Source organism: Cololabis saira, chromosome 21, assembly GCF_033807715.1.
Source record: "Cololabis saira isolate AMF1-May2022 chromosome 21, fColSai1.1, whole genome shotgun sequence".
NCBI classification, from domain to species: domain Eukaryota; kingdom Metazoa; phylum Chordata; class Actinopteri; order Beloniformes; family Belonidae; genus Cololabis; species Cololabis saira.
In genome coordinates this window covers 24412947-24440618 of record NC_084607.1, presented here as the reverse complement: position 1 = coordinate 24440618, position 27672 = coordinate 24412947, and the positions used below count along the sequence as shown (strand labels likewise).

General features: G+C 40.9%; 1 protein-coding gene across 1 annotated transcript in view; it reads right to left on the bottom strand.

Moving 5' to 3' along the window:
* The window catches only part of LOC133421669 (alpha-1,6-mannosylglycoprotein 6-beta-N-acetylglucosaminyltransferase B-like), a 97997-nt gene that overhangs the window by 14681 nt on the left and 55644 nt on the right, over nt 1-27672 (bottom strand). The window contains exons 9-14 of the mRNA XM_061711386.1: nt 13330-13461; nt 12051-12184; nt 11150-11289; nt 6680-6835; nt 6424-6570; nt 6212-6328 (exon numbers count right to left, since the gene is read on the bottom strand). Coding sequence (XP_061567370.1) covers nt 6212-6328; nt 6424-6570; nt 6680-6835; nt 11150-11289; nt 12051-12184; nt 13330-13461 — 826 coding nt within the window. The remainder of the gene's footprint in view (nt 1-6211; nt 6329-6423; nt 6571-6679; nt 6836-11149; nt 11290-12050; nt 12185-13329; nt 13462-27672) is intronic.

The following is a 27672-nucleotide window of genomic DNA, read 5'->3' as shown; positions in this document are numbered from 1 at the left end:
CTTACGACGATGCAACTTATTAAACTGTTATAAACAAGTACATGGACCAGAACTACCATGTCCCACAATACATCATGGTTTCAATATCTGTGCCTTGATGGTAATTTGAAAAAATAGAAAGCAATAAATACACACACACACGCACGCACGCACGCACACACGACGACTAGAGAATATAAGCCAGTTTGCCAGTATTCTTTGTTTGTGGACAGTAGCAGCTGGGCAGTTCTACAAGACACCAAGACAACAAATTCTCAGTCTGTGAATTAAAAGTATCGAACTATGATTAGGAGTACAAGTCAAAAATTGAAAATACACATTTCCTCATGAACTTATCTCCATGTTGCTTTAGCGTCTATCTACGGACATTTAACTGCTTATACAGATAACTGTGCATTTTTCAAATCTCTTGTCTCATCATAAAAAGCTGGAATAGCTTTCTCAGTAAAGTTATTTTCTGCTTTGGATTTCATACCTCAGATCCAATGATTGTAACATCTCATTTTCATCCACACTGCATTGGTGGAGGTCATTTTACAGGCATCTTGCTATTGATTTTATGGAACTAAGCAGGTCTTGGGAGGCAAAGATTTGCCTTAAATATTCCATGAACAACTGCAGGTTGATAGTGTGATATCTGTTCCTAAATCCTGAGGGCAACTGAAATTTATGTAAACTTTATTTGTATAGCACCTTACATCGACCTCAAGGTGAACCAAAGTGCTTTACATAACATACAACAAAATAAAACAAGAATAAAACATATGAACATATAAAAACATCAAGTATAAAAAGTGTCGCCACACTACTGGGTATTAAAAGCCACCCTGAATAAATAAGTTTTAATTTTAGATTTAAAAAGGCCAAGGTCAGAGATGGTGCGTAATTCACAGGGGAGCTTATTCCAGAGCCTGGGGCCGGCAACTGAAAAGGCTCGGTCACCCCAGCGCTTCTGCTTTGACCTGGGCACTTCCAAAAAACGTTGGTTGGAGGACCTCAGAGCTCTGCCAGGCTCACGCACTGTTAAAATCTCCGATAAATAAGGAGGGGCAAGGCCGTTAAGAGCTTTAAAAACAAACATTAAAAGTTTAAAATCAACTCTAAAACGAACAGGCAGCCAGTGAAGGGAATAGAGGACCGGGGTGATGTGCTCTCGTCTGGGTGTGTTCGTTAAAAGACGGGCAGCTGCATTTTGTACCAGCTGAAGACGGCTAAAAGAGGATTGGGCAATGCCAACATAAAGTGCATTGCAATAGTCCAATCTGGAGCTGACTAGAGCATGGATAGCTCTCTCCATGTCGTGACGGCTCAAAAATGTTTTGACTTTGGTTAAAAGACGCAATTGATAAAAACTTGTCCTCACGACATTGTCCACTTGTCGGTCAAATTTTAAAAAGCTATCAAAAATAACTCCCAGATTCCTAACTTTGGGACTAAAAGATCCGGACAAAGAGCCAAAGTCAGCCGTCACGGTGTCACCAAACAAAATGCACTCCGTTTTGTCCTCATTTAAATGTAAAAAATTGCGTGCCAACCACTGTTTGATGTCAGCAATGCATTCCAGCAGGGAGCTTTGTGCACTAGTGACTTTAGGCTTCAGTGGCAGATAGATCTGTAGATCATCTGCATAACAATGAAATGATAAGTTATGTCTGGCTATAATGGACCCAAGTGGCAACATATATAATGAAAAAAGAAGTGGGCCTAGAATAGAACCTTGCGGGACGCCGCATGAGAGGGAGGCACTGGAGGAGCAGGAATCACCAAGCATAACGGAGAAGGTTCTATCTGACAGATATGACGTAAACCACTTGAGTACAGTGCTGTGAAGGCCAACATAATGTTTCAGGCGTGACAGAAGGACTGTGTGGTCGACTGTATCAAAAGCCGCTGTGAGATCTAGCAGCACTAAGACAACAGGGCACTTGACATCAACAGACAGGGCAATATCATTGTGCACCTTTAACAAGGCAGACTCAGTGCTGTGACGAGACCTGAACCCAGACTGAAACTTTTCAAAAACAGAGTTGTTCTCCAGAAATGATCTTAACTGGGTAAAAACAACTTTTTCTAAAACCTTAGACAGAAAAGGCAAATGAGAGACTGGTCTAAAATTTGACAAAACTGAGGAGTCAAGATGCGTTTTCTTTAAAAGGGGCCTAACCACGGCATGTTTAAAGGCAGCTGGGACTGCTCCTAAATTAAGACAGGCATTGATAAGCATCACAAGACTGGGCCCAACAGTATTAAAAGAACTCTTTAAAATTTTGGCCGGAATAACATCCAGAGGACAGTTAGTAGGCTTCAAAGACTTCATGATGTCAGCAAGGGAGGAGAGAGAAACCAGTTGAAAGTGGTCCAATACAGCGGAATGGGCCGGGGAAGCAGATAAATCCGTACCCGAATAATTGCTGGTAGCCTGCCTGACAGAGTTTACTTTATCAATAAAAAAGTTGAGAAACTTCTCACAAGTAGCAGTTGAGAAATCAGTCACAGGAGAGGTAGGTGGGGTTATAACAGAGTTGATTGTACTAAACAACACCCTGGAACAGTGGCCACTTCTGGAGATGATATCAGAGAGAAACTGAGATTTTGCCTCCCTCACAACTCTCTGAAACTCAGCAAGACAGTCCCTTAGAATCTCCAGAGACACATGTAGTTTGTCCTTTTTCCATTTTCGTTCTGCTTGCCTGCACCGCCGCCTAACGACCCGTGTGGTTTCGTTTAGCCATGGCTCTGTTCTTGGCTTTGCAATTTTTTGCCTTAGAGGGGCCACAGAGTCCAAAATCCCGGAGCAAGTGGTGTAGAAGGAGGACAGAAACTCATCTGGACAAAGAGGGGGGACCATGTCATTCAACCTATATCCCTGATATAGGTTGTCCCTGAATGCAGCAGAAAATTCTTCAGCTGCAGAAGATGTGATGATGCGACGCTGGCGGGATGGAATGAGAGGCTTGCTGACTGGTGAAGGGGCTAGAAATTCAAAAATAACGGGGAAATGATCTGAGATGGCAGTCTCAGAAATCTCATAAAGGGAGATTGACAGCCCGGAATAAATAATTAGGTCAAGAGTATGCCCAAGATGATGTGTAGGTTTGTCCACTAATTGAATTAAATTAAAAGTTTCTAAAAGCCTTTTAAAATCAGTGGCGAACTGATCAGGAGCACAACAAACATGAATATTAAAATCCCCACAAATCAGTAGTTTGTCATACTTGGGGAGAAAGTCTGCTAAAAACTCAGAAAACTCATGAATGAAGTCCTTATTATATTTGGGAGGGCGATAGACAACAGCGCATAACACAGGACTTGCAAACTCCAACACAAATAATTGTAGCTCAAAACTGGAGTAAGTATCTGTGTGGAGAAGCCGACATTTAAAACTGTCCTTAAACACAGCAGCAACCCCGCCCCCTCTACCCGAAAGTCGAGGCGAGCTGAAGAAGGAACACCTAGGTGGGAGGAGCTCTGAGAAGGCGCTGTTGTCACCTGGTTTCAGCCAGGTTTCCGTCAACAAAAGGAAATCCAGGGAAGAAGAGGCAAACAAGTCGTTCAGGATAAAAGTCTTATTAGCCATGGACCGAGTGTTCACCAGAGCCATGCGAATTAAACACTGGTCAGATTGTCGGGAGGCACGACCGATCGGGCGGAGATTCTCCAACACACAGCCCCGTCTGTGGATTCTCACGGGCCGGTGACAGGGGAGCGGATACCCGGCCTCCGGGACTGCCGGCAACAGCCATCGATAGCAGTAATCCGTGGAGCCTTGCGTGCTGTAGCCGGGTTGACGACCATAGTTATGGGTGGATGTCGAGGCCAGGTAAGCTCTCAGCCTACACACTACTCCACCTCTCCTTCCTCGTCTCCTGCGTCGGCCGTTGCGTAGCAACCCGATGGATGAACGCCATATGCACGGTGGAATAGACGCCAGCAACGGCGGCGGCGTCTTTGGCTGTCCATTAAAGTCCTGGATCGGTAGCTTGACCACAGAATTGCGGATATTTAAAAGGGCCAGACGATCATACACCAGTAGCGGTGACACATTATGGACAAAAAACGCCCAAAACAGGACAATACAAAGAAAAAGTAACAGGGGCAGACGGCCAGCCACACACAACGGCGCCATCTTCTCCATCTTCTCCATGTCACAGAAAAGGGAATTTTTCAAGCACATGGTGTATTCATGTCTGAAACAAGTTTTATTTTCCAAAGAATAACATAAACAAAGATGTGCTTCACAAAAAAGCATATTACACACACACACACACACACACACACACACACACACACACACACACACATTGAGATACATTGTTGAATGTGCTTGCAAAATACATTCTTCTGTGGTCCCTGGTGATTTTGCTCATCCTTTCAATTAAATAAGAGCCGAAATTGGTCCAGACTCTGCACTTAAACAACATTTTTTTTGTTTTTTTTTGTTTTTTGTTTTTTTAAGACGAACGACCTGCAAATTTGAGAAATGTTCGGGAAAAACAAAATCCGATGTTCCTTGCATGTTTATTCTAGGACCTTTATTTAATGCTTAATCATTCATGCACCAGCTCCAGCTGCATTCATGCAGCTGGACAGCCTGGAAACTGGGCAAATTAAAGTTTGAGTCTATTTTAAACCTTTAAAAGTCAGGAAAGGGATAATATGGGACCTTTAAGAGTCAGATGTCACCCTCAACTTTCTCTTCCCTGTCTTGTTAACTTCCAGTGAAGTTTCCTTTATCCATATGCTCAGCACTGAGGTGAGCCATGGATACATTCAAAAGTCAGTATTAATGAACTTATTCTCCTGTTTTTGCCAAAAATCAAGATCCTCTCTCAGTCTAGCCACTGAATTTTCTTTACCGGAGGACATCAGTCCAGAGTTTGTGCTGCAGCACTGTGTCAAGAAAAGTATGATGATACTTGAACCCACAATCTCAGGACACAGTGACACATGAGAGCAGTCTACACACTATACAATTTATGAGAACTGAGTCCTCTCTGAGCTATGCTCTTCATCAGAATACCTCTGATTTTGTTAACTGAGAGTGATCTTTGTCTACTCAACAAACAGTTTGGTATTTTACACTTCAGTGTTTGAATGGTGAACTGAAGCTACTGTAGCACCGCTGCTGCTGAGCTTGGCTTTGCACCCGGAGAGCAGGAGGGAATAACTTCCTCGGTTCAGTCCAGTGGAAATACGATCCACCCAACAGCACATCCAAGGGTCATTAATTAACATGTCCACTCAAAAATAAAAATGCAACCAAGTTACCAGTTGCTTAGCAACGGAGACTTCAAAAAACTTACTGCTTACAGGCAATGTCACATACACTGCCCCTCTTGAGAAATAGCATCTCTTTTGGGTTATGTTTGATAAAAAACATTAAGATTCAGATGTGATACAGGGAGATTTTGCCTGCGTGTAAAGCAAAGCAGACCAACCTCTGGCTGTGAGATCATATTTGTCACACAAACATAAAAAGGAAATCAGTCTTATCTAATATAAATTCGCTTAGATATTGAAATCTAATAAAAGCAAGTTGGCTTTAAGTGGACGGAATCATCTTAGTCCTCCACATTTAAAAATGATAAAATGACATTTTGTCTGTAACAATTACACAGGATAGACTACTGCCCTTTTAGTTTTCTATTTGTATGAGGAGCATTGTATTCTGGTCCTCTTGAACTGACATTTTAAGCATTTACCAGTATAACTGTTACACTATACTTCATTTTGCCTCTATCAGCAGGAAACAGAAGGTCTATTTGGCACATCTGGCAGGTATGCATGCATCTTGGCGCCAGGAGAGGCTTGGCAGTGACTCTGCGCTGTTGTGGTGACAGATTGAGAACAGTGCGATTGATTAATATGATGTGCTGCAAACAATGTTCACTGCCTGTGGGTTGGCCTCTGGAAAGCTGCAGTGTAAACCCAGGTGTGGGCTCAGTTTACCTACTGAGTCACTCAATATTTCAAGTAATTAGAAGTGCACAGAGCAGAGAGGGAGCCAGCTAAGCATTCTGCTGTAATGTCAGATACTGAAATTAAGAGCTTTATTAAGGCTTCAAAAGTGGGTCAAACCATAGTGTGAGAGAGGAGATTATGCTCTCACCCATACCATTATGTGCACTTTGGAAGACTTTAATATTACAGGACCTTTTTTTGTTGTTGCATGAGCAGTGTGTAGTTTAGATGAACAAAAAAAACAACCTACATTGATCTTCATGATCTCACGGATGGTTGCATCAAACTCTTCAGAGTTATTGAAGTCGATGGTGATGACATGTGGCCTGCCAATATACTGCTCTGCATAGGGATGCTGAGAGGACACCTGTGGGGGCATCAATTAATTCACAGTCACAGGAAGCCTTGAAAGCAACTTTTGCACAGTGTAGGCATAATATGACTCCTTCTGTGAGTATTTACCTTTCTGGAGGTGGGCTTCCCTCTAAAGAACTCGTGATTGAGAGAGCTGTGGGGAGGGTTAAACTTAGGTTGCAGAAAAATGCACCCGTTGGCTATTGCCTCCAAAGGGGCGGGTCCTTCATATGGAAAGCCGAATCCAATGAAGAGCTTGCAGGAACAAAAGATGATTACAAGTGTATTGACTATCCCTCTCATCCAGGTCAAAAGTTGAATGTAAATACTGCATGCAATAACAGCCTTGGTAATTCAAGCTCACCTTAGCTTTCCTGAGGAGCTGCTGCAGCTCCTGCTGAGGCAGAAGGCCATGGTTCTTCACAAAAGCAGGCACCTCTGGTGGGCGCTGGGTCTCATAGTACACTGTCCCATGTATCTCCATGTAGCGATGCAGGATAGCCAGGAACTTCTCCTTATCCTTTGATATACACAAGAGTCAGGCAGAAGAAGAGGAAAATGGTTAGTTGTTTTTGCCTTTTTTCCAGTCCTCAAAATCCCTGTCAACTAGACTTATCTTAGTGTTGTGCCTGTATTAACGAATCAGCTATCACATTAAAACCAAAGACAAATTTGATCTTCATCAAGGAGCATAACAAAAAGCCCGAGGCCCTTCACGAGCCCCCGAATGTTTCAGAGCTCGGTCCAACTGTGCCAGCATATGCCGGTCCCTGTAAGTCACAGGAGGACCCAGAGCATCTGCTGCCAGACAGCATCCAGGGATCATTCAGGACATGCCCAGAGGTCTTTTGTTCATTCCTCGATGCATTTGAGCTATCTTGGTGGCCTATATTATATAAGGAAGATAGCTTTTACGTTTTATCCAATTGGTGAAAACTGTTCTGGATTACAAAGATGTTTCTCTTATCGGACAATGCTGTGGTACAGATTTTAGTGTTTGGCATCTTTGCAGAGCAGATATTGCTCTCTCGGTTCCCTAAGAAAAAAAAAAAGATGTAAAGCATGTAGACTAATAAGAGTATTCATTCAAATAGTATTTATTATTGTAGTTTTATATTCTAACAATTATATAATGAACAGATTGCACTGAAACTGCTATCCAAGTTTAATCTGCTTGTATATTTGACGATACTGGCTGTGCTTTTACGTGCTCATTCTTGTTTTAATTTGTACCATATTGACTTTACACACTGTAAGTCACTTCTCCCGCAGCCTCACTCCTGCATTGACCAATTAAATGAGCCAAACTAATTCATCACTATCACACACACACAGCCACTGGGAAAGGGCAAAAGAAAAAAGCCCAAAGATAAAAATCAAGCAAGCAGAAGCAGATCTAATGAGCAGAGGCTACTGATGCCTGCACAAACATCATCGTTTTGGAAGCTAATGATTACACTGTACCTGGGCCCTTTTAATGCAAAAGAATTATATAGCAATTTGTTATACAGAGAAAATAAAGTAAATTAACGTGCATCCTCTGTGTTTGCCTTAGGACAATCTGTTTTTAGTTATAGTTTAATTCCGTGACAGATCTTATATTATGCACGCGCGCGCGCACACACACACACGCTGCTGCGCGCGGCTCCTCTATTAAAGACGCTAATAGTACTTCACGCACGCACGCACGCACGCACGCACGCACGCACGCACGCACACACACACACACACACACACACACACACACACACACACACACACACACACACACACACACACACACACACACACACACACACACACACACACACACACACACACACACACACACACACACACACACACACACACACACACACACACACACACACACACACACACGTATGTGCAGGCATCAATCCTTCAGATATGCCAGTTTAAGACGAGCAGCATCCTGTGCGAACTAACATGGAACGAATAACAAAAAGGCTTCCAGTTGTTTGTTTGTGCAAAGAAGCACAATTGTGAGCAACAGCTGTGACTAGATGTTAATTGAAAAAAATGTATGAGAATTAAATTAATTACATTTTTCAATGATTAGAATAATTAAAATAGTGTGATGGAATTTGTAGGTCATTATGTGAGTTTTATTCCTTGCTCTATTTATACTTATGGCACTCAAGTGGATCATCACATATAGTTTGTTAAATTGTCTTTTATCTCAGGGTGGCTGGAGCTGAAAACGCAGATATCCACATGTTGGTTTGGTATTCTTATAACATATTCATAACCAGGGCTGTCAAGTCTCTGTCAAGGATTGAGCGTGAGACACGCATTTCAATAAGTTCACACACCACACACGGCATTTCTTATGCTGGGACATTAACTTTGTGGCACAGAAATCCCAACAGCCCATCTTACACACGAGTCAACCTATCAGCAAATCAGAAAATAGAATATTCTGTTGCCAGGTAAGGTCTGAGTTTCAGCTTCAAGCGTTCCATGAATGCGTAGGGGACTTAAGTCACAACACACATCACCCTTAAACAAACACCCACACACACACGGAATAACCACCACAGTTTAAGGTGCCAATTTGGGGCCGAATGTGTTGTACTTTATTTCAATTTTAGTTTTTGTTTTTTTGTTAAGAGCAGAATGAGACCACTGCTGTTCAAGGGGCCCATTTGATTTTGTTATTTGTATTTTATATTATTATTATACGTCACTAAAACAAATTATTTAATATAGCATGAATATTGTGAAGAGACAATGGCCACTACAGTGTTTTCCTTTGTTATAGAATAAATAAAACTGTGTATTTTATTTACATAAATTCGGGTGGCATTCTTACACGCGTGCACCCCCTCCCAAAATAAAAACTCCAAGCATTCTTCAAAACTTGATTGCGCTGACCATAACTATGGGAATCGCCGTAATCTCAGACAGTTTTTTAAATATTTCTTCCAGTACGTTTCAGAGCAATTTTTTGCCTCGCATGAGCTGAAAAATTGCAAATCATACAACTGGATTTAAAAGAGATCCTTTACGCTGTGCTAGCATCGAAATAACCAAAAGGCTTCCAGTTGTTTGATTAGTTAGAGAACGTTTAGTGAAATTGTATCTTCAAGTACAAGTATACCCAGATACTCCTATGACAGCAACGCTAGCATTGTAACCCGTTCATAAAGAACTGTACTTCCTTGGTTCGACCACCAGGGGGCATGTTCCCATTTCACACAGATTGGTAAAGGGCCTGGTGAAACCCCGTTAGAGGGGCATCGAGTATCCAGATACACTTTTTTTTTTGTCAAATTTCAAAACACATTTGTCGGCATGTTTTAACTTTCACTGCACTGTTAAAATATGGATAGCTTGGCCACAAGCAGATAAATCTGACCCAAATCAATTGCTCAGTTTGCTTTACAAGACATCTAGCTGAAAGCCTCAGCTGTATGGCAACACATTAAAGTGAGGTAAGGAGACAAATGCAGTCTGCCACAATGCACGTTTGTAATGTGGTCAACCACAGTGGCACAACAGCCACAAAAAAAAAAAACACCTGGATACCCGGATTATAGGCTCATCAGTTCAATAAATAACATACTGATTGTATTGAAATGCAACCGTATACACAAGCTGCCAGCTTTCCTCTTATCGCTGCAGTCCCCATGATGGAGTTTTTTGTATTCACAGTTTAAAGCCTCTAAACTTACAAATGACATATACACTTGGTTCTTGTTGGTTTAAAATGTTCAGGATAATAGCTACTTACAAGCTTACCCTTAGCTTTGCAGTCCATGTCTGACATAACAAGAAATTTGAAGTTTAGGTACCGTAGTTGGATTCGGGATAAGTGCATTTATTTTTAATGGATGCAATCATGCGCTCTCACCAACCACTTTATTAGATCCACCTGGTATTTATACAAGTGTATATACATAAACCCACCACTTTATTAGGTTAACCCGTGAGTGTATTTTGTAATATAAAAGGACAACAGACAGTATATTATATGTGTTCTAACAATACATTTACAACACTGAAGCTCTGGAGCTGTTGTTCAGGCCAGTCAGACAAGTAAAACTCTTGGTTTAAAGTTTGGATTTTGGGAAAATCAATAAACCGAGTGAAAAGCAAGCGTACTTACTTGAAGCTGTGATGATCCATCAATGATGCATCAAGCCATGAAATAATAAAGAGCAGTACAAATTATAAAACAAAAGACAGGAGAAACAAATCAATTGAGGCAAAAGAGAAAAAAGGAATAATGTGCTTGAGAATGTGTCATTTATCCTGCCTTAAGACCTTTACAAATCCCAAATCTCTAATGTGGACCCTAAGCCGAGTTAGAGGAGGATGCTGCTCTCAACGTGCTGCTCAATGTTTGTCCACAGAGACCTCTGCACAACAGGCTTTTTTTGACTTCAGTCTCTCTGATTTGCAAACGTTACTCTTCAGCTCAGCTTGTTGTGAGAAAAAGGTAAAATTACAGCAGGACAGGAACAAAGCCCCAGGCAGAACCGAGCAAAGCAAACCTTGAGGGAGCCTGCGATACACTTCAAAGCAACAGTGAGAACGAGAAACCTTGGCTGAAGCTCCAAGGGAAAATTTACTCTAAACAAAAGCAATCGTTCCTCTAGCATGTTGCTTGAGGGCAGATTCCTGGAGGACAATGTGTTTGCAGCAATAATAAAATCTTGTGTAGCTAATAGAAGTTATCCCAAATTAAAATGAACCTTAACATATTCAGTAATTTATGAATACAGCACAATATTATAAACGATTAGCTTAATAAAATTAAAATGCCACAGAAACCCAATCAATGTATTGACTTTTACAAGATTCCTTGTGCCACACTTGCCTTCCACATGCTGGCATCTTTGCCATACACAACAGCCATGTTGTTGACCTTGTTCCTCTGAATGTACATCCTCTCCGTGTCATTCAGCTCCTCTGCCACGAAGCCCATAAAGGAGTTGTCTGGAGTGTGGGCTGCCAAGGACAAACAAAGTTAATTGGAAACACAATGCTTCAAATCCATTTAATGCGTGAAAAAAGTGACAAGCAAGAAAGGAGATGTGTGTGGATTTTAAAGGCGTAAAAAAAAAAAAAAAAAAGCTAAAGATGGTGCATATGTTGAGAGTGAGGAGGCTTTCTGCATCCTAATGTTCAGACATTCAACCGCACAGGAGAAAAACGGAGCAGGACGGAGTTATGGACTGTTGCCTTAATGATTTGCAGACAAGATTCCCGTGAACACAGACAAAATCTACACACTTCTGTGTTTTCTCCGTGTTTCCGGTCAGCTCCTACAGTTCTCCGATGAAAGCCGACTTCTTACAAAGTCAGGCTTCGTGAGAACAGAATTTTGGACACGGAGGGCTTGAACATCGTTGCTGAAATTTTAATCTTCCATCAGTTTCTCTGAATCTTTCATGACTCTGTATGTGCGCGTGTGTGTGTGTGTGTGTGTGTGTGTGTGTGTGTGTTTCTGCTTGAGCTTGCCCAGCAGGGCTCAGCCAGAAGCAGGCAGCCTGAAACATCTGTGAATGCACATCTGCTATGAGCGAAGTCTCTACATGGCGGCTCTAAGCCTGTGCTTGTGCCGTTTTAAAACCCAGAATCTATTTACACTTTCGCTTGCCTGCACTAGCGTGTACACCTGTCCGCATGCATGCATCAAAACAAACTTTATTATTTATAGCCATCAGCCTCAATAAAATGCAACGTGTGAATGTGCGTCAGAAACATACGGAACATGGTCATGTACTGCTGGCCGTGCAGGTTCCAGTAGCCCCAGTTGGTTCTGTAGCCGTGAAGCGTGGCGTACTCCTCGTGGTTGTACGCCGGCTCTGTGCCAAAGGTGTCGATCACTCGGATGTGGCACCTGAGAGAAAACCAGAGTCTTTATCATTTAAATGTTTAGAGACAGCCACCGAACAATCCTCTGCAGTTAAATAGACAGAACCTGGATGGGTCTAAACTTAAACATGACAGTTAGAGAAGGTTTGAGACTTATTAGCACTTTATCAGTAGTGAATACATGTACAGAGAGGTCAAAAATCAGTTGATGTGGTTGAATGTTAACAGATTTATCAAAGGTCTGCAATTGTACTGAGTACCTGGGCTTAAAGTATTGAAAAAGTATTGGTCTGTCACTCACAGCCAAGGAGAACTGCTCAATCAGCGGGCCTCGGACGCATGCTAATTCAATTTGGAGAATGACTTTGCTGCTGTCATGCATAAAGGGATCAGGGTAATCAAAATAGATAATTGTGAAAAATGTAAGTATTTGCTCCTCAGAAGCCCGAGAAAAGCTTCATCAGTGTGGCTTTATGATTTTTTTTGAGTAATGGGATAGAAAGAACCCACAAGAAGTGACATAATATGCATTCTAACCACTTTTTACACCCCTGGTTATTATTTTCCACACTGATGTAACTTCTTTTTTCTCATCTCTTTTTGTTACTGGCAAGAGTTGCAGACTGCAATAAAAGCCAATTGCTTTCTTTTTCTTTGTTTGGATTAAAAAAAAAAGAAGAAAAAGGATGATTTTCTGCTGCTGCTTTACCCAGCTGAAGGAATAAGTGTAAAAACTTCCATCAGCACGAGTAAATGTCAATGAACAAAAGTCGTGTCTTGGAGCAGTTAGATTCTACGATAAAAATTGCAACAGTAATACGGCACTTGTGTGCTGCAGCCATTTTTCTTAGCACATAAACGAAGCTCTGATGCCCTGAAAGACTTGGCGACTCGAAGAAAAATGTAGTGACGTGAACAAGTCAGGAGCCAGCACCTGGGCCATTGATCAGTGTTTAAAGAGGCTAAATTGGAATGGGAAGATTCTGCTGATGCACAGAGGAGTTTGTACCGCTGCCAGAAAATGAGCCGGTACTGAAAGCCAATTACTATTAGCCACAAGGAACACAATAAACAAAAGCTGTGCTTATAGCTTAATAGACAAAAATAAGTTGAACTTTTTGACAGGAAATATGCACACACACACAAAAAAAGGAAGAAAAACAGACTGACTTGTGCTTCTTCAAAGACAGACCCATGTGCTGCTTCATTTGCTGCAGTCCGTGGTAGTCGGTGTAGATGAGATCGAAGGGCAGCGGCCCTGTCAGGGGGCAGCTTCCTCTTCCTGGGGGGACCCCCAAAAAGCTGCAAACATCACATTTGCTTCCATTGTTTCATTGCACAACACGCACAATACAAAATGCAACATTTCAGTGAAAAATCTATTTTAATAGATTCAAAGTTTTATAAGAGGACATACACCAAGCTCTTCTGTGTGCAATGTCCCCGCAAGCCGAGCTTAGTTTGACCTTGTAGCTATATAAAACGGGACACAACAATCTTAATAAAAGCAAAAAAACACAAGGAACTATAGTTTGGAGAAGCACCGCTACCCTGGCCAGTGATTACCAGCAGCAGCGCAGTTATCCCAGAGTTCCATTCAAAACAGAGTGTGATGGCTTTTGTGAGTCATGCCATATGATGACTAATACAATCACTTGCTTGACTAGGTCCATCTGGCATGGGGCCTTTTTTCCATTATATTTTAAATCACACCAGGATGCAGGAGATGTTATAACTAAAAACTATTCCGTGATGGTGACAGCATTATTCATTTCCTTTCTGGTATCAATAATTCATTTCAATTAAGCTCTGGCTTTAGTTGAAAGATTTACAGACTACAAAATTAACTGGATTAAATTGATATTAATGTCTCTTGATTCAACACCTTCTCAACTTGATTTCCCTGTGTCATCACCTATTCAGAGTCAGACCGCTTCACTCATGCTGGAGTGAGTGGTCGTTCTTCCCTTAGTCGTGTTTGCAAGCACCGTTTTAATGCAATATTATAGAGGATTAAGAATGACCTGTACTAAAGGTCTCCGGTGTGGGATTTCTGTGAGGTTCATTTTTTGGTTTTCTGAAGACACTGCAGAAGACACTTATTAAAGGCACTGCAGCTTCCCAAACTTTCCGGTGCTCTAGCTGTAACTTATTTCAAGCGTTATTTCTGGATATTTCAGTTGAGCTCTTTAAAAATATGGTCTGATCCTTTGTCCAAAATTTCCTGGCGGCTCATTAAACAAGGACTGGTTTATCCCCTCAGACTAAGCTCATAACTGCTTTCTTGATCTTGATCCTGTAGGTTCCTGGGATATAACTGCAAATGTCAGTAATCTTCTCCCATTTGGCACAATAACCATCTCTTACTAAATCTTTTTTTTTTTTAACCTTAGGCTGCGATTTGCCCTCAAGGCATATGAGGTTACATGGGATAGAAACATAGATAACCATCCTCTTCTTGAACATTTACAGAAATTGAAAACCACCAGGGGTTTGGGGCTTATTTGTTTAATTTATTTAAAGATAAATCTCCTGCCATACGTGCTTCTTCAGTTTGGTTCAGGGAATATTTCACACTTGGCAAGAAGCCTGACTGACACTAATGTTTTCTCATCTTCCAAATGTCTGGTTCATCAGTGAATACATTTCAAGTTTGCCCACAGGGTTTCACCATGCAGCGCATACTTGATGAAACTGTAACAAATGACGCACAGGCTCTAATATGATTTACAATGGCCACCCACTGTCAACTTTTGGAAATGTGTTGTTAAAATATTTGATGTCCTTTTATGTCCAAGGTTACTTTTACTAGCAAATGACTCAAATTTAAGGTTGAGCAGAGGAGGATTTTAATGGTGGCCTTGATCAGCTTAAAAAAGAAAAAAATCTGTTTTGAAATCCTAGCGTGAGCCTGATATTTATCTCTCAGCTGTCTGGCAGTCCTACATTTTAATTCTTGGGCATGCCACAGCAGGATTTCATAAAGCCATGCCAAGAACAAATCAATAACTGGTCAGCTGCTATAACTTTCTTTGAAGAATTGTTGTCATCATTATCATTTTATGTATATATATATATATATATATATACACACACAATATATATATATATATATATATATATATATATAAAAATATACTGCAGCAACTACTTTGCCTAAAGCCCAACAACATAGACATACTGGGGAAAAAGACCATATAAGAGCAAGTGCTCCCATTGATGACAAGGCTTGACATATCTGGAGAAAAGAAAACCTTGCACAAACTCTCTATGTCACAACAACAAAAACACTTTCAGCTAGATTATATCCTGCACTTCATCGTGATCAATTATTCTGGAAAAAAAACGCCTACGCACAAGTAGACCTAATGGAGAGCTGTCCATCATGAGTTCAATGATTACAGTAATCATTATAATGAACCAGTCACAAAGGCATACATACATACAATGTTAATGTCCAAATCAGCAAAAAATACTATTTTATTTAGATTTTTAGTTCAGATAAAGTCAAAAATGTAAAATGTGGTCACTTCCTTTTAATTGGTGTTCCTTTGCAGTTATATAACAGTCAATCTACTCTGATACTAAACTAAGTAAAATAATTGTGGGAAGGTGCTTGTAGGGAATGTATGTGAATACTGTCCTTGCATAGGAAAGTTCAAATCCATGGCTAATGAAATCTGCATGAGTTCAGTGTAGTGGGGAAAGGAACAGAGGAAAGGCACAGGAAGAATGGAGTCACATTGCGAGGCACATCGGTGCTCTCAGCGAGACGGCAGAGCTATCCGACCAAACATCACAGAGCTCCGCGCCGCCAGGGAGCGCCGCCTCACAATGGGGAGTCCCCCAATTTGTCTGCAGAATTGGCCGGGACCCACGCTTGTAACCGCACATTAGCTCAGACACACGGCCCGATCCGTTACACACTTAACTAAGTTAAGTCAGGAAGATACAAAAGACATTTCTTTTTTTCTTTCAAGCATTGCTGGTGTAAATGCTGCTTTTATCATGATGTCATCTGATGCAGTGAAATGCAGAAATGCTCTTTTTCAAAGTGCCTAGAAATGCACCTTCTGTATGTTTTTCTTCTTTACAATTATTTTTACTATAATGAAAGAGGTTTTTGTCTCAATTTGCAGATTTAAAAAAAATATATATATATTTGAAGTGCTGTGATTCAGAGGGGACAGAATGCTTTGTACCCGTTTTGATTTAAGAATCTGCTGCATGGAAAAAGAAAAAACAATAAGAACCTAAGTCACCTAGATCAAACATGATCACAGCAGAGGAGAGCCGTCAGACAAACATCCAGGTTACAGAATGAGCAAGGCAGCGGATGTGAATGTGTTGTCTGGTATGACCGATACTTCGTTGGTTCAGAGCAGTCCACTTTCAATCAAATCAAGATAGCAGTCTGAGAAAACACATTCCAGCACAGTTTATTTTCTAGAGACAGACAAATCTGTCCATCTAACACACTGGATGTGTAAAGGATTTTTTTAGATCAAACAGAGAAAGGCAGCATGAAAAAAAAACTAAAATCAGCAGAAAAACCAAAAGCCATTCCATGATAAATAAAGGAGACAAAGACCTCCTACAGCAACTACTGCAAAATTACAGATATGTTACAGATATGTTGCAGCTGTTGGGAAAGTCAGGCTTAAAAAACCAAAGATCCAGAGGGAGATTATTCTTATACAGGGCAAAATAACGGACCGAAGCAACTTTGGAAATCAGTTGGTTAACATACTAACTGACTGACTGAGAAAGCCAGAGATTTAACTCTCCGAGACGAGACCTATTTTTAAGATTCCAGCTTGAAAATGGCCAACCTAATTTAAAATGGTTTAAAATGAGTGCCTGCAAGGTTTATTTGAGTAGATAAGGGAAGGTAACATGTGTTAGAACAGAAGAACAGAAGTGTGAAATATACATGTTACCACTCCAGAGTAAAATAAAGAGCTATAGATTGTTTTTTTTTAAAGAAACACAATGTTTGATACATTATTCCAGTTTGAGAGTGGATATCTTTTTGGATTCGTGTCAGGAAAACTAAACTCTGCATAAAGCTATTGGATCTCCATAATTTCAAATCTATATTTACCAAGACAGATTTCCTGTTGCGTAACAGTAAAACAGCGTCTGGAGACGTTTTTGAAAAACAAACAATTACAAAGAAATTGGTAATTTTTGCGCATTTTGGTATAAGTTGCCAAACTATACAATGTGTTTTATCTGATATATATCATATGGAGAGAGATAGAGAGATAGAGAGAGAGATAGAGTTAGTTGACCTGTGCTGACCTCTGTTGAGTCTTTGCATTGAACTGACATCACACTAGCTTCTCTAGCTACCGTATAGAAGCTGGTCACTAGTTCTGGTTCACTGGGAAACATTTTCATCTTTTATAAAATGTTTACTAAACCACTAGGGGTTGGAATTGTGCTTTAGTGGGAAGCTGATCTCTGTGTCATCTCCCTGTGGATGTGGTTAAATTACAGTTACGTTATTACAGTTTACATGTGGCTCTCACATTTTACGCTACATTACATTGCTGCTGCAGCTTTCAGCTTGTCTGTATTACAGCTTGAACCTTCTACTAGTGCTACTCTGTCAAACCTCAGCTGGAGTAAGATGTGACGTGAAGTTTGTGTGTATACTGAACCAAATACTGAACTGCAAATCTGCTGCTCCACGCTGAATGTCCACTAACAGCCATGAACCTTGCTAACTAACATGCAGATAGGCTGCTTCGGCATGCACAGAGAGGTTTGGATTGTAACGCTTTACACAGGACGGGCTGCTGCTGAAAATAAGACTCCGAATATCAAATATGATAACATAATCTTTTAATGTTGAGAACTGTCAAATCGCTTTATGGTGCTTGTATCACAGCATAAACAAAAGCAATCTCCTTTAAAGTAAAGACATGTTGATGCTCACCTGGCACCTCTGTCACTGTATGTGAGCAATCAACAACCCGACAGGTTGTGTACAAATGGAGGAAATTCAATTCTTTGGGTACCTTCCTGACGAGTCCCCAAAGAATAAATATTGCTCAAAGAGCCAGGTGTGCAGTGGTCCGTGAGGTCTCAAAGGAACCAAGCATCTCTCAAACTGACCAATGTTAAAGTTTATTAGTCCATCATCAGGTGGAGACTGGGAATCAGTGGTGCGCCTAACAGCCTCAGGAAGGAAGCCAAAAAAGAACATTGCTCTCTAGTTGAAGATCAGTGGGACAAGCAGGAGGTAACAGATCTGTGATTTTTCATTTCACTGTTCTCAGCTTTTAGTGTTAGATATTGTTCATTTATATTACCATTAGTATTATTCTTATGAAGTAAATTTATTTTTTGAATGGTAACTTTTACTATTTTTGTTTTATCTGAGCAAAAATAGCAGAGCTTGGGTCTACGTATCTACGTGTGAGAGTATTTCACCAGTGTGTGTGTGAGAGATTTCACGTGTGTGTGTGAGGTTTTCAGTATGGTATGTAAATATGTGTTTATGAACGCTTATTCAGAATCATGTCCCTCACGGCACCTCATACATTTGTGGTCAAAAATCCACAATCTTAAACTTCTTCTTTTGCTACATGGGTCAAAAACAAGCCAACATTCACACATAAAAATACCTGTGAAAAAAAGACTTATGGATCTTTTCTTGGACGGTGAATGTATCTTGTCAGCACTGCAGCTTTGTGGAAAAGGTTGTGGTGTTGGGTTCCCATAAAGTAGTAATGAGCAGGAGAGTGTAAAGCAGCTGGTTTCTTCAGAGGATGTTTGGATATCCAGACATATCAATACTTGCACAAACAAAGATTTCCACTTGAAAAGGCTTCAGTATCTGCATTTCTGTTCTTTATCCAGGGTGTATGCACCCATGTGAATACAACACAGTCCGTCTGACGGAAAGGCCATAATTCAAGCACAATCACATGTCATTTATTTGGGATGGGCGTTTAATATAAAAAATATTTTGCTACACCCAGAGGATAGTTCGGACAGGCGGCAAATTGGGTTTTACGGTATGTTATCAAGTGTTTTACCATTCTTTCTTTCTTTTTTTTTTTACTATTCCTGCAAAGTGTGCAGCAGTATGGTCTCATGTGTGTTGCACTGACATCACTGACAGCATTTTGCCATCCCAGAGACTGGCTTTTAAGTTGCTAATAACAGTCAGGATGGTCCTTCTTGTGTTTGGTCCGGAGCCCATAGCGTCTATCAAAATTGCTTACAAGGAGACAGAAGGCAAAGGGAAATGTAAGAATCACAGAGGGGTTTTTTTCCCCTTAATTTGAAGCTTGTACATTGTCCCAAACTTCTTTTGCTTTGGGGCTACATCAGTTTACTGCATCAGCATGACAGTTACTCATTTGCACTACAGAAGAAGCTCCTGAGAATATCGTTAGTTCTGCAGGTGTTTGGTGTGAAGCTTAAACCTGAAGGTAGAAAATTAGATAAATAATAAAAAGCAATGACTACTCTGCTCAAAAGCCACCCGGGTGCATTGAAATGAGGCATGGAGTGTTATTTTTAAAAACCTTTGGCCCCTTAAATACTTAGCTATGCCCTTGCCCTGCTGCGAGACCTGCTGCTGTGTGGATGAGACCACGCAGGCGGGAGTGCAGAGAGTGAGCTTGCAAACTTCTGTTGCTAAATAACCTTCCACAGCCCACCGGTGATATTTTCACTTATTTTTAAGTTCAAGTCAAGTTAAATTTATCTGACCAAGTTAAATTTCAACCAGGGACCAACCGCCAAAGGCGACGGTTCAGTCGGCCTGTTAATAAGAATTCTGACTTTAATCTCAGAATTCGGACAAAAATTCTGACTGTTTTCTCAGAATTATATTTTTTTTCTTCAGTGGCCCTAACATCTTCCATAGGGATGCACCAGTGTAACCTATTTTAAATTTTAATGTGTTCCCCAAAACCCTCCAAGGAGCAGCAAAAAGAAGTTTACACAGACATAAAAATGTCCTCATACTGCACTGATATTGTCCCACGCCACCCTGTCTAGACCCTCTGCCACCCCTTGGCTCCGCCACTGGTACCATATTTAATGAAATATCAGTTTGGACCACGGTGTCGGCCTCTGGAGGCTCGCCAGGCCAGAGACAGCAGCTTTACCTCCCACAGCCTAACATAGCTCTAATATACAGGCCTTAACTCAAACATGTATTCACACACACACTAGACGTGTTCTGCGATGTATAGAAATGCATATGCGATTCCCATCTCTGCAGATTTGCTGACCAAAGCTTCGTATGCAATTTTCATGAGCAACTTCTCACATGTGGAGTCAAAGTTTGAATCGTGGCTTTCCTAGGTTGATGCTTCAATATGAGAGCAGATGTGTTACAGTCACTGGAGGGAGCGTGGCCTTGCTCCTTTCAGACTAAAGCATCTGCTGTTCAGAGGTTTAATTGGATATATGTAAATCCAGAGAAACTTTAAGGAAGGAGTAACGGGATTAAAGTGAATTAAGGAGCCAGAAGTGTGGAAATGAGAGGTCTCTCTTGCACACAAACGGTATGCATACACATGAAGACGCCGGAAACTCCCCATATCCCTGAAACATTCACGGCAAATGCGTGAGATTAAAGGATAAGGCCGGCCTTATCTAATCGTTTTATCATTATCAACAAATCCTGTGACCAAACCCACCAATGATTTATCCCTCAGGTACTGTCTGTGCAGCCGATAGAGTTCCTTTCTCCATGATATATTCTCCATTTGACCCTAAAGACTATTGTAGAGACATCAATGAAACATGTCATTGCTTAAGGATGACATTTAGCTGTATTATGGTTTTCCTCAGCAGTGTAAACAGTCCAGATAAGTACTCATTGTTGTTTCCCTCTTACTAAGCCACTCCTAAAATGCAGCCTGAGTTGTTTATTTATAATCACATTTTCATATTTTTTGCAGAAACATTAGGCCTAATGTTGTTTTCTAGGGTTAGTAAGACAAATGTATATTTTACACATCCAATAGAAGGAAAACAGGTTTTATATCCCACACATGCAAATTGGGTGTGAAAATGAGCTCCACAGAAAGGAGGAGGTGAGTTTTGCCAACCTGCTTAGACATTAGAGAGGAAGCATAATCTGTGAAATGAGGACAGCTCAAAAGGAAAACTGCAAAGAGAGAAGGGAAAGGTGAGGGGACTTGCATAAATTTACTCCACTTGACAACCAACCACTGCACAGAATTTCTCTGTTTCACAGTTGGCCACTGGAACCATAGCAACTCAACAGTTTTGTGGAGGAGAGAGAGCCGCAGAAACAAACGAAGGAGGGGAACTACACAGCGACGGCGCATCACTTCTGTAAGGGAAGGGCATGAATGTCCTGCAGGGAGGGAAATGACAAGTGTATGCGAGGTGCTGAGGCTTGGGGTTGCAGGGCAGCTGGAGAGAGGACTCACAGTGTGAGAGGAATGACATGCCCGCCTGGCAGAGGGAGAGGGGTCTGGCATGCTAATGGACTACTTGAGACAGGAAAATTGCAGGTGGAGAGAAAATCTCAGAGGCTGTCGCTGTTGTGACGGGAGACGGCTGCTCCACCAAATCAATCTGCCAAATCTGGCTCAACATAAACAGAAATTAGATTTGGAAACACATTTGAAATGAACAGCTGGGTACAGCTTTAATCAAAGAACAAATTGGATTTTTAACCATTTCTTTTATGTATTGTAAAGGAGACTGCAAAATAACCAGCTCATTTATCCTCATTAGTCTCATTATGCTCGACTCGCCATGGTCTTTCTGAGCTTTCAACATAACTAGCCGACATCATTTCCTTAGTTTCCTCCGGTTTCACTAAAAACGCAGTTTGCTGACTTGGAGAACAAAACTAAAATGGGAAAACTGTAACCTTTTAGCTGATTTTTGTTTCAGCTTAACATTTATTCTGCAATATATAAGTTCTGCAGATGAACTCTGACCTTAGTCACGCATCGTTAATGCCTTGTCCTGAATATTTGTGAAAAAAAGTATTGATAAAAAACACTGTAAAACATAGGATGATTCATAAAATAGGCTCTTTTCATTATAACTCAACAAAATAACCTCTCTGCTGTTAGGATTTAATGAAATTATTGAAGCTCAAAACTGTCTAAGCTCTCTCTTCAAAGTAATCTCATTCTGATTAAGAGCAAAAGGTTTAAATTAGATTAGAAGTGAAATACAATACACATATTGTTGGAGAGGAAACGGGGGAAAAAGGCGACACCTTAAGGTGACTTTCCTTGAAGCTGGCTCTTCCAATTAAATTAATTAGCAATACACATACAATTTGTTGAGAGAAGACAATGGGCAGAAACAGATGTTTAGCATCGGGGGGTCTGATCTGCGGTCTGGTTTGACACCTCAGATGGGAGACAGACAGTAAAGGAAATGTAGAGCTGGAAGTGACAAAGTTCGGGGGTTCTTTCCCGTAACTGATTCCCTCCACCAATGAAATTCACTTGCAAAGAACATCCTCCTTTTAGAGTATAAAGTCAACTGGACTCATGAAAACGGCGTGCATTTCTCTCCGACCCAACGTGGTCTAACAGAGGTGTACCCCGGCCGGAGACAAATGTATCTCCGACCGGAAAAAACCTTGTGCTTGACATGATTAAAAGTTGTTAACCTGTAATTCTTTCCACTAGTCTTTCTTGATTCACCAGACAAAAGAACACGTATCTTTCAATGGTGACCCTGAAACGTGATCTGGTTGTTTCCTGACTGTGGAATTCTGGAGAGGAGACCTGGAGGAAGTTTTCATGCAGACAACCAAAACCTGACTAGTCAAAATAAGGTAAGCAGAAACCGCTGATGAGTAGGAATTCTGCACATTGGATTTATCAAATTAATATTGGTTGTCTGATTGAATTCTTCCCAAGCTCATAAAGATTAAAAATAGGTTTTGTCTTTTGATATGTCATGCACAACGTTAATTTTTCTGTTTTAGTTAAGTTGTTGGTTGGAGTCCATCAGGTGGAATTCCTGTAAACGGTGTATTTTTCTGTTTTAGTTTAGTTTTATAATGTTGGTTGGAGTCCATCAGGTGGAATTCCTGTAAACGGTGTATTTTTCTGTTTTAGTTTAGTTTTATAATGTTGGTTGGAGTCCATCAGGTGGAATTCCTGTAAACGGTGTATTTTTCTGTTTTAGTTTAGTTTTATAATGTTGGTTGGAGTCCATCAGGTGGAATTCCTGTAAACGGTGTATTTTTCTGTTTTAGTTTAGTTTTATAATGTTGGTTGGAGTCCATCAGGTGGAATTCCTGTAAACGGTGTATTTCAGAGTCCCCAGGTGAAATTCCTGTAAACGCTGTATTTTTCTGTATTAACGTGGTGTGAGACACTCGCTGTATTATCACTGCTGGCGCGCCTGCGTTTGTATGTGTGTAAATCCTTCTGTTTAAATTTGGGGAAGTCAGAGAAGCACTTAAAAAAATCCGGGTTTAATTCGGTCAGCTGTTAGTAGTTAGTAAGATAAATAAATAATTGTTTGTTTTTGTGGGTGGTTGTTTATCCGATCTGATTTGATGGTTCAGTGTATGAACTCATTTTATATGAGAACAGAATTGCTGCTCCTGAACAGATCGGATACACTGTCGGGGATTTTTTTTTTTTTTTTTGGGGATTGGTGTAGTTAAAAAAGGGTATGTTACTAGGGTGATGTATCCAGCTGTTAAATAAAGCTGGTGGAGAGTCGGGTTACCCTCAATGATTGAGCACACGGAGTGACTTCGTGTTGAAACTTCTTATCAGACAGCTCCATCCAGGGAAATTAATCCATTTGCAGCTGGACATACCACGTGTACTAAAATGATCGATGTGTGGTCGAAGTGTGAATCCGGCTCTTTTGAATCGATTCTGTATTCGACTCTGACCAGGTGGTTAGAAAAGGTTCCCAAATCTGATCGTAACAATGCCCGACGCAGATTTGTATTATGGGTTGAGGAAATGCAGAAGCGTGGCCTGTTCCCCGACACAGAAGGAGGGCCTGTTGAGGTAGACACATTTACATCAATTATTCGACAAGCTGCAGAGAGCCTAAAGGCAGCTTGTTTGGAAAAGGAGAAAGCAGCCATCTTGAAGAAAAGGCGGGCCGTCAAGGCTGTAAATAAGGCAGATACATTTTATTCAGATTGTCAATGTTTCTTAAGCGAGTTAAAGTTCACGATATCACAAGAGGAGAGGGACACAGCTTATCTCCTGAGAGTACGGGAGTTATGGCTTGATGTATTGGTGAAAAGTCAACTGGGGGAATCTAGGGATGAGATCAATGATGAAAGATCTGAGAAGCGGATGTTACAAACTAGAGACCCCCACCCTGGCCCTCCCTCCTCCTTTCTCCCGACATCTCAAGCCCCCCCCCACTATGACCCTTTGTTTTCTCCTCAACAGTCAGAATTCTATACACACCCCCACCACTCTGGGGTGAGACCACATTCGTTTATGCGTGGTGTACCTTTCCGGGGACGGGGAAGACAGACAAACAATACACGATCTGGTCAGAACTTGTGTTTCCGTTGTAGACAGCCGGGGCACTGGCAGAGACAATGTGGAGCTCGCTTTGCTGGTCAACCTCATGGTAGTAGGGTTCGACTGTAGGTTTCTTAGTAGAAGTAGACTATAGTGGAATCGGAATATAAATATACATATGTGTACACGTGATACCATAGGGAATAATAATATTAATGCCTTAACGTATTGATGAATAGAGTGTGTCAAGTCCGTGCACGGCTGGGTAACTTTGTTTATGATTCTGAAGTTCAGATGATTTTGGGACCTCATCTGGAATGACGTTTGCAGTGGTTAACCACACCGATGAGCAGACAGGAGGTTTTGTTTCTGGAAGTCTAAGCAATCCTGGGCCCATATACAGAGATTAGCAGTTTTCTGCCTTAGTTATTGGATTGCCTTAAACTACCCGTAACAAGCGACTCCCATGTCTTAAAACATTCTACTTGTGTTAAAAGTATTTAAAGTAGTCAGAGATTCGATTACTTCAGATCATAAGTAAAGTTTGAACACATAAGGACACACTTAAATGAAAAGAAATGTCAAATAACAGAATTTTGTTGTCTATTATTGTTTTGCTTGTCATGTATAATGTATGTCTGTCATTAATTTGCGCTCTCTCCCCCTGCGAGCCCCCCCCCCCCCTTTTTTTTTTTTTCTCCAGGACTGACAATCAGTCCTCTTTTGTTTTGTTTTGGGAAACGTCACAGTGGGTGGGAAGCGCCCCCACCAACATTTAGAAAGCCAGAGAGGTGACAAACAATGACCCCCAAGAGCCCCCCCCCCCTAATTTAAGGGGCCAGAAAGGGAGGAGAAGCCTCCTTACAGTGTGTCTGGTTATTCAGAATATTCTTGGAGATTTGTTCTCTTAATGTTTTGGTAAATGGAAAGGTGTGGTGGTATCAATTTGTATTGTAATGGCTGTGGTTGTTCTTATTTTATGCAGATGTTATATGTTTTTTGTTTTTTTTTTGATTTTAGTAGGAAAAAAAGAAAAAAAAAAAGAGGGTGGAGGATTGATGACCCAGAGAAATGTGGTGTGTGCAGTGTGCTAAGTAGAGCTGCACTGGTTTCTGTGGGACCTTGACTGGAAAGTTACCCCTGGTACAGAACCAGGTACAGAAATCAACTTCAGATCCATCTCCTACGCTGCTTCAATGTGCAGCACTGTCCGTCTTCAGGTCAGAGACGACAAAGCTGTGTCGGCTGATGATATGAACTTCATCTGAATACGAGGTGGGCTTTCGCACAAGACTCTGACAAAGAAAAGACTGATGGATAACGACCGGGTCTTCTTCTAAAAAGGTGCAACTGTATCTGCCGAAACTATGCTTGGACACTGGCGAAGGTCTATCTACTTACAGCTCTGGGAACAGCCTGTGGTGCTGAAAGGCCGAGGTTTTCTGCGGATGCCTGGTGTTGCAGTATTGGGGTGATTATGGGTATACTGCACACACTCATTTCCTACTGTTTTGTTCCAATGGGTCATCGGTTTTACATACTTTTTCATAGAGCTGGTTGGATATTATTTTACGATTTTTATATTTTATTTTATGTTTTTCGGGGGATTAGTTTGAAAAGATGGTTATCTGTCCAAAGTGTGCCCATGCCTGTTGAAAAAAAAAAAAAAAAAATGGGGGGATAGTAGACAATGATAGAAGACAATGTTAATACGTCAGAGGAATACAAACTACTTGCATGCCATTTTTCTAATAACTAACATCTGTTGTTTAAAGTTGTTACAAAGGGGCAAGGCTCAACTAAGATTATAGACAGATATCACTGTACAACCTGTCCGTTCTGTTTTCTGAGACATACAGGGATCATGAAGTGGGTGTGCTTTCGTCTCCAGAAGAACAATGGATTATTTTTTTTTGTTGTCGTAAACCTGGACACCTGGATTTACCCATTTTTGACTGGGATGTATAACGGACTTTACACATGGTTATACTGATTTATTTGGTTTATTTGTGAAATGCTCATCCATTAGGAGATGTACAATGGTTTACAACATGAATATTCAGACTTCCACAGCTTTAAATTTATGATTGTTGTTGAATGTATTTGTATATTAATCTGTATGTATGGTTCTTGATATTTGTGGGTTTTCTCTTCTGTTGCTCTACTTGTATCTTCACATCTGGTGGTCATGTTTAATATTGCAGGATTGGGACTCTGTTTTGTCTATACAGCTAAGCAGGGTGTTCTATTTTATAAGAAAGGGGGTACAAAAACAACACATATATTTTTATATCCCAGTGGACATTTTTACATGGTTGATTTGAAAAACATGAATTAATCATGTTTTGAGTGGAAGTTGTTAGGATTTAATGAAATTATTGAAGCTCAAAACTGTCTAAGCTCTCTCTTCAAAGTAATCTCATTCTGATTAAGAGCAAAAGGTTTAAATTAGATTAGAAGTGAAATACAATACACATATTGTTGGAGAGGAAACGGGGGAAAAAGGCGACACCTTAAGGTGACTTTCCTTGAAGCTGGCTCTTCCAATTAAATTAATTAGCAATACACATACAATTTGTTGAGAGAAGACAATGGGCAGAAACAGATGTTTAGCATCGGGGGGTCTGATCTGCGGTCTGGTTTGACACCTCAGATGGGAGACAGACAGTAAAGGAAATGTAGAGCTGGAAGTGACAAAGTTCGGGGGTTCTTTCCCGTAACTGATTCCCTCCACCAATGAAATTCACTTGCAAAGAACATCCTCCTTTTAGAGTATAAAGTCAACTGGACTCATGAAAACGGCGTGCATTTCTCTCCGACTCACGCGGTCTGAAAGAAGTGTACCCCGGCCGGAGACAACTGTACCTCCGACCGGTAAAACCTTGTGCTTGACATGATTAAAAGTTGAATTAACCTGTAATTCTTTCCACTAGTCTTTCTTGATTCACCAGACAAAAGAACACATACTCTTTCACTGCCCTCCCTAAACCCGCCCCTTATCTGTGGTCTGTGGCCATATCTACAGCATCAA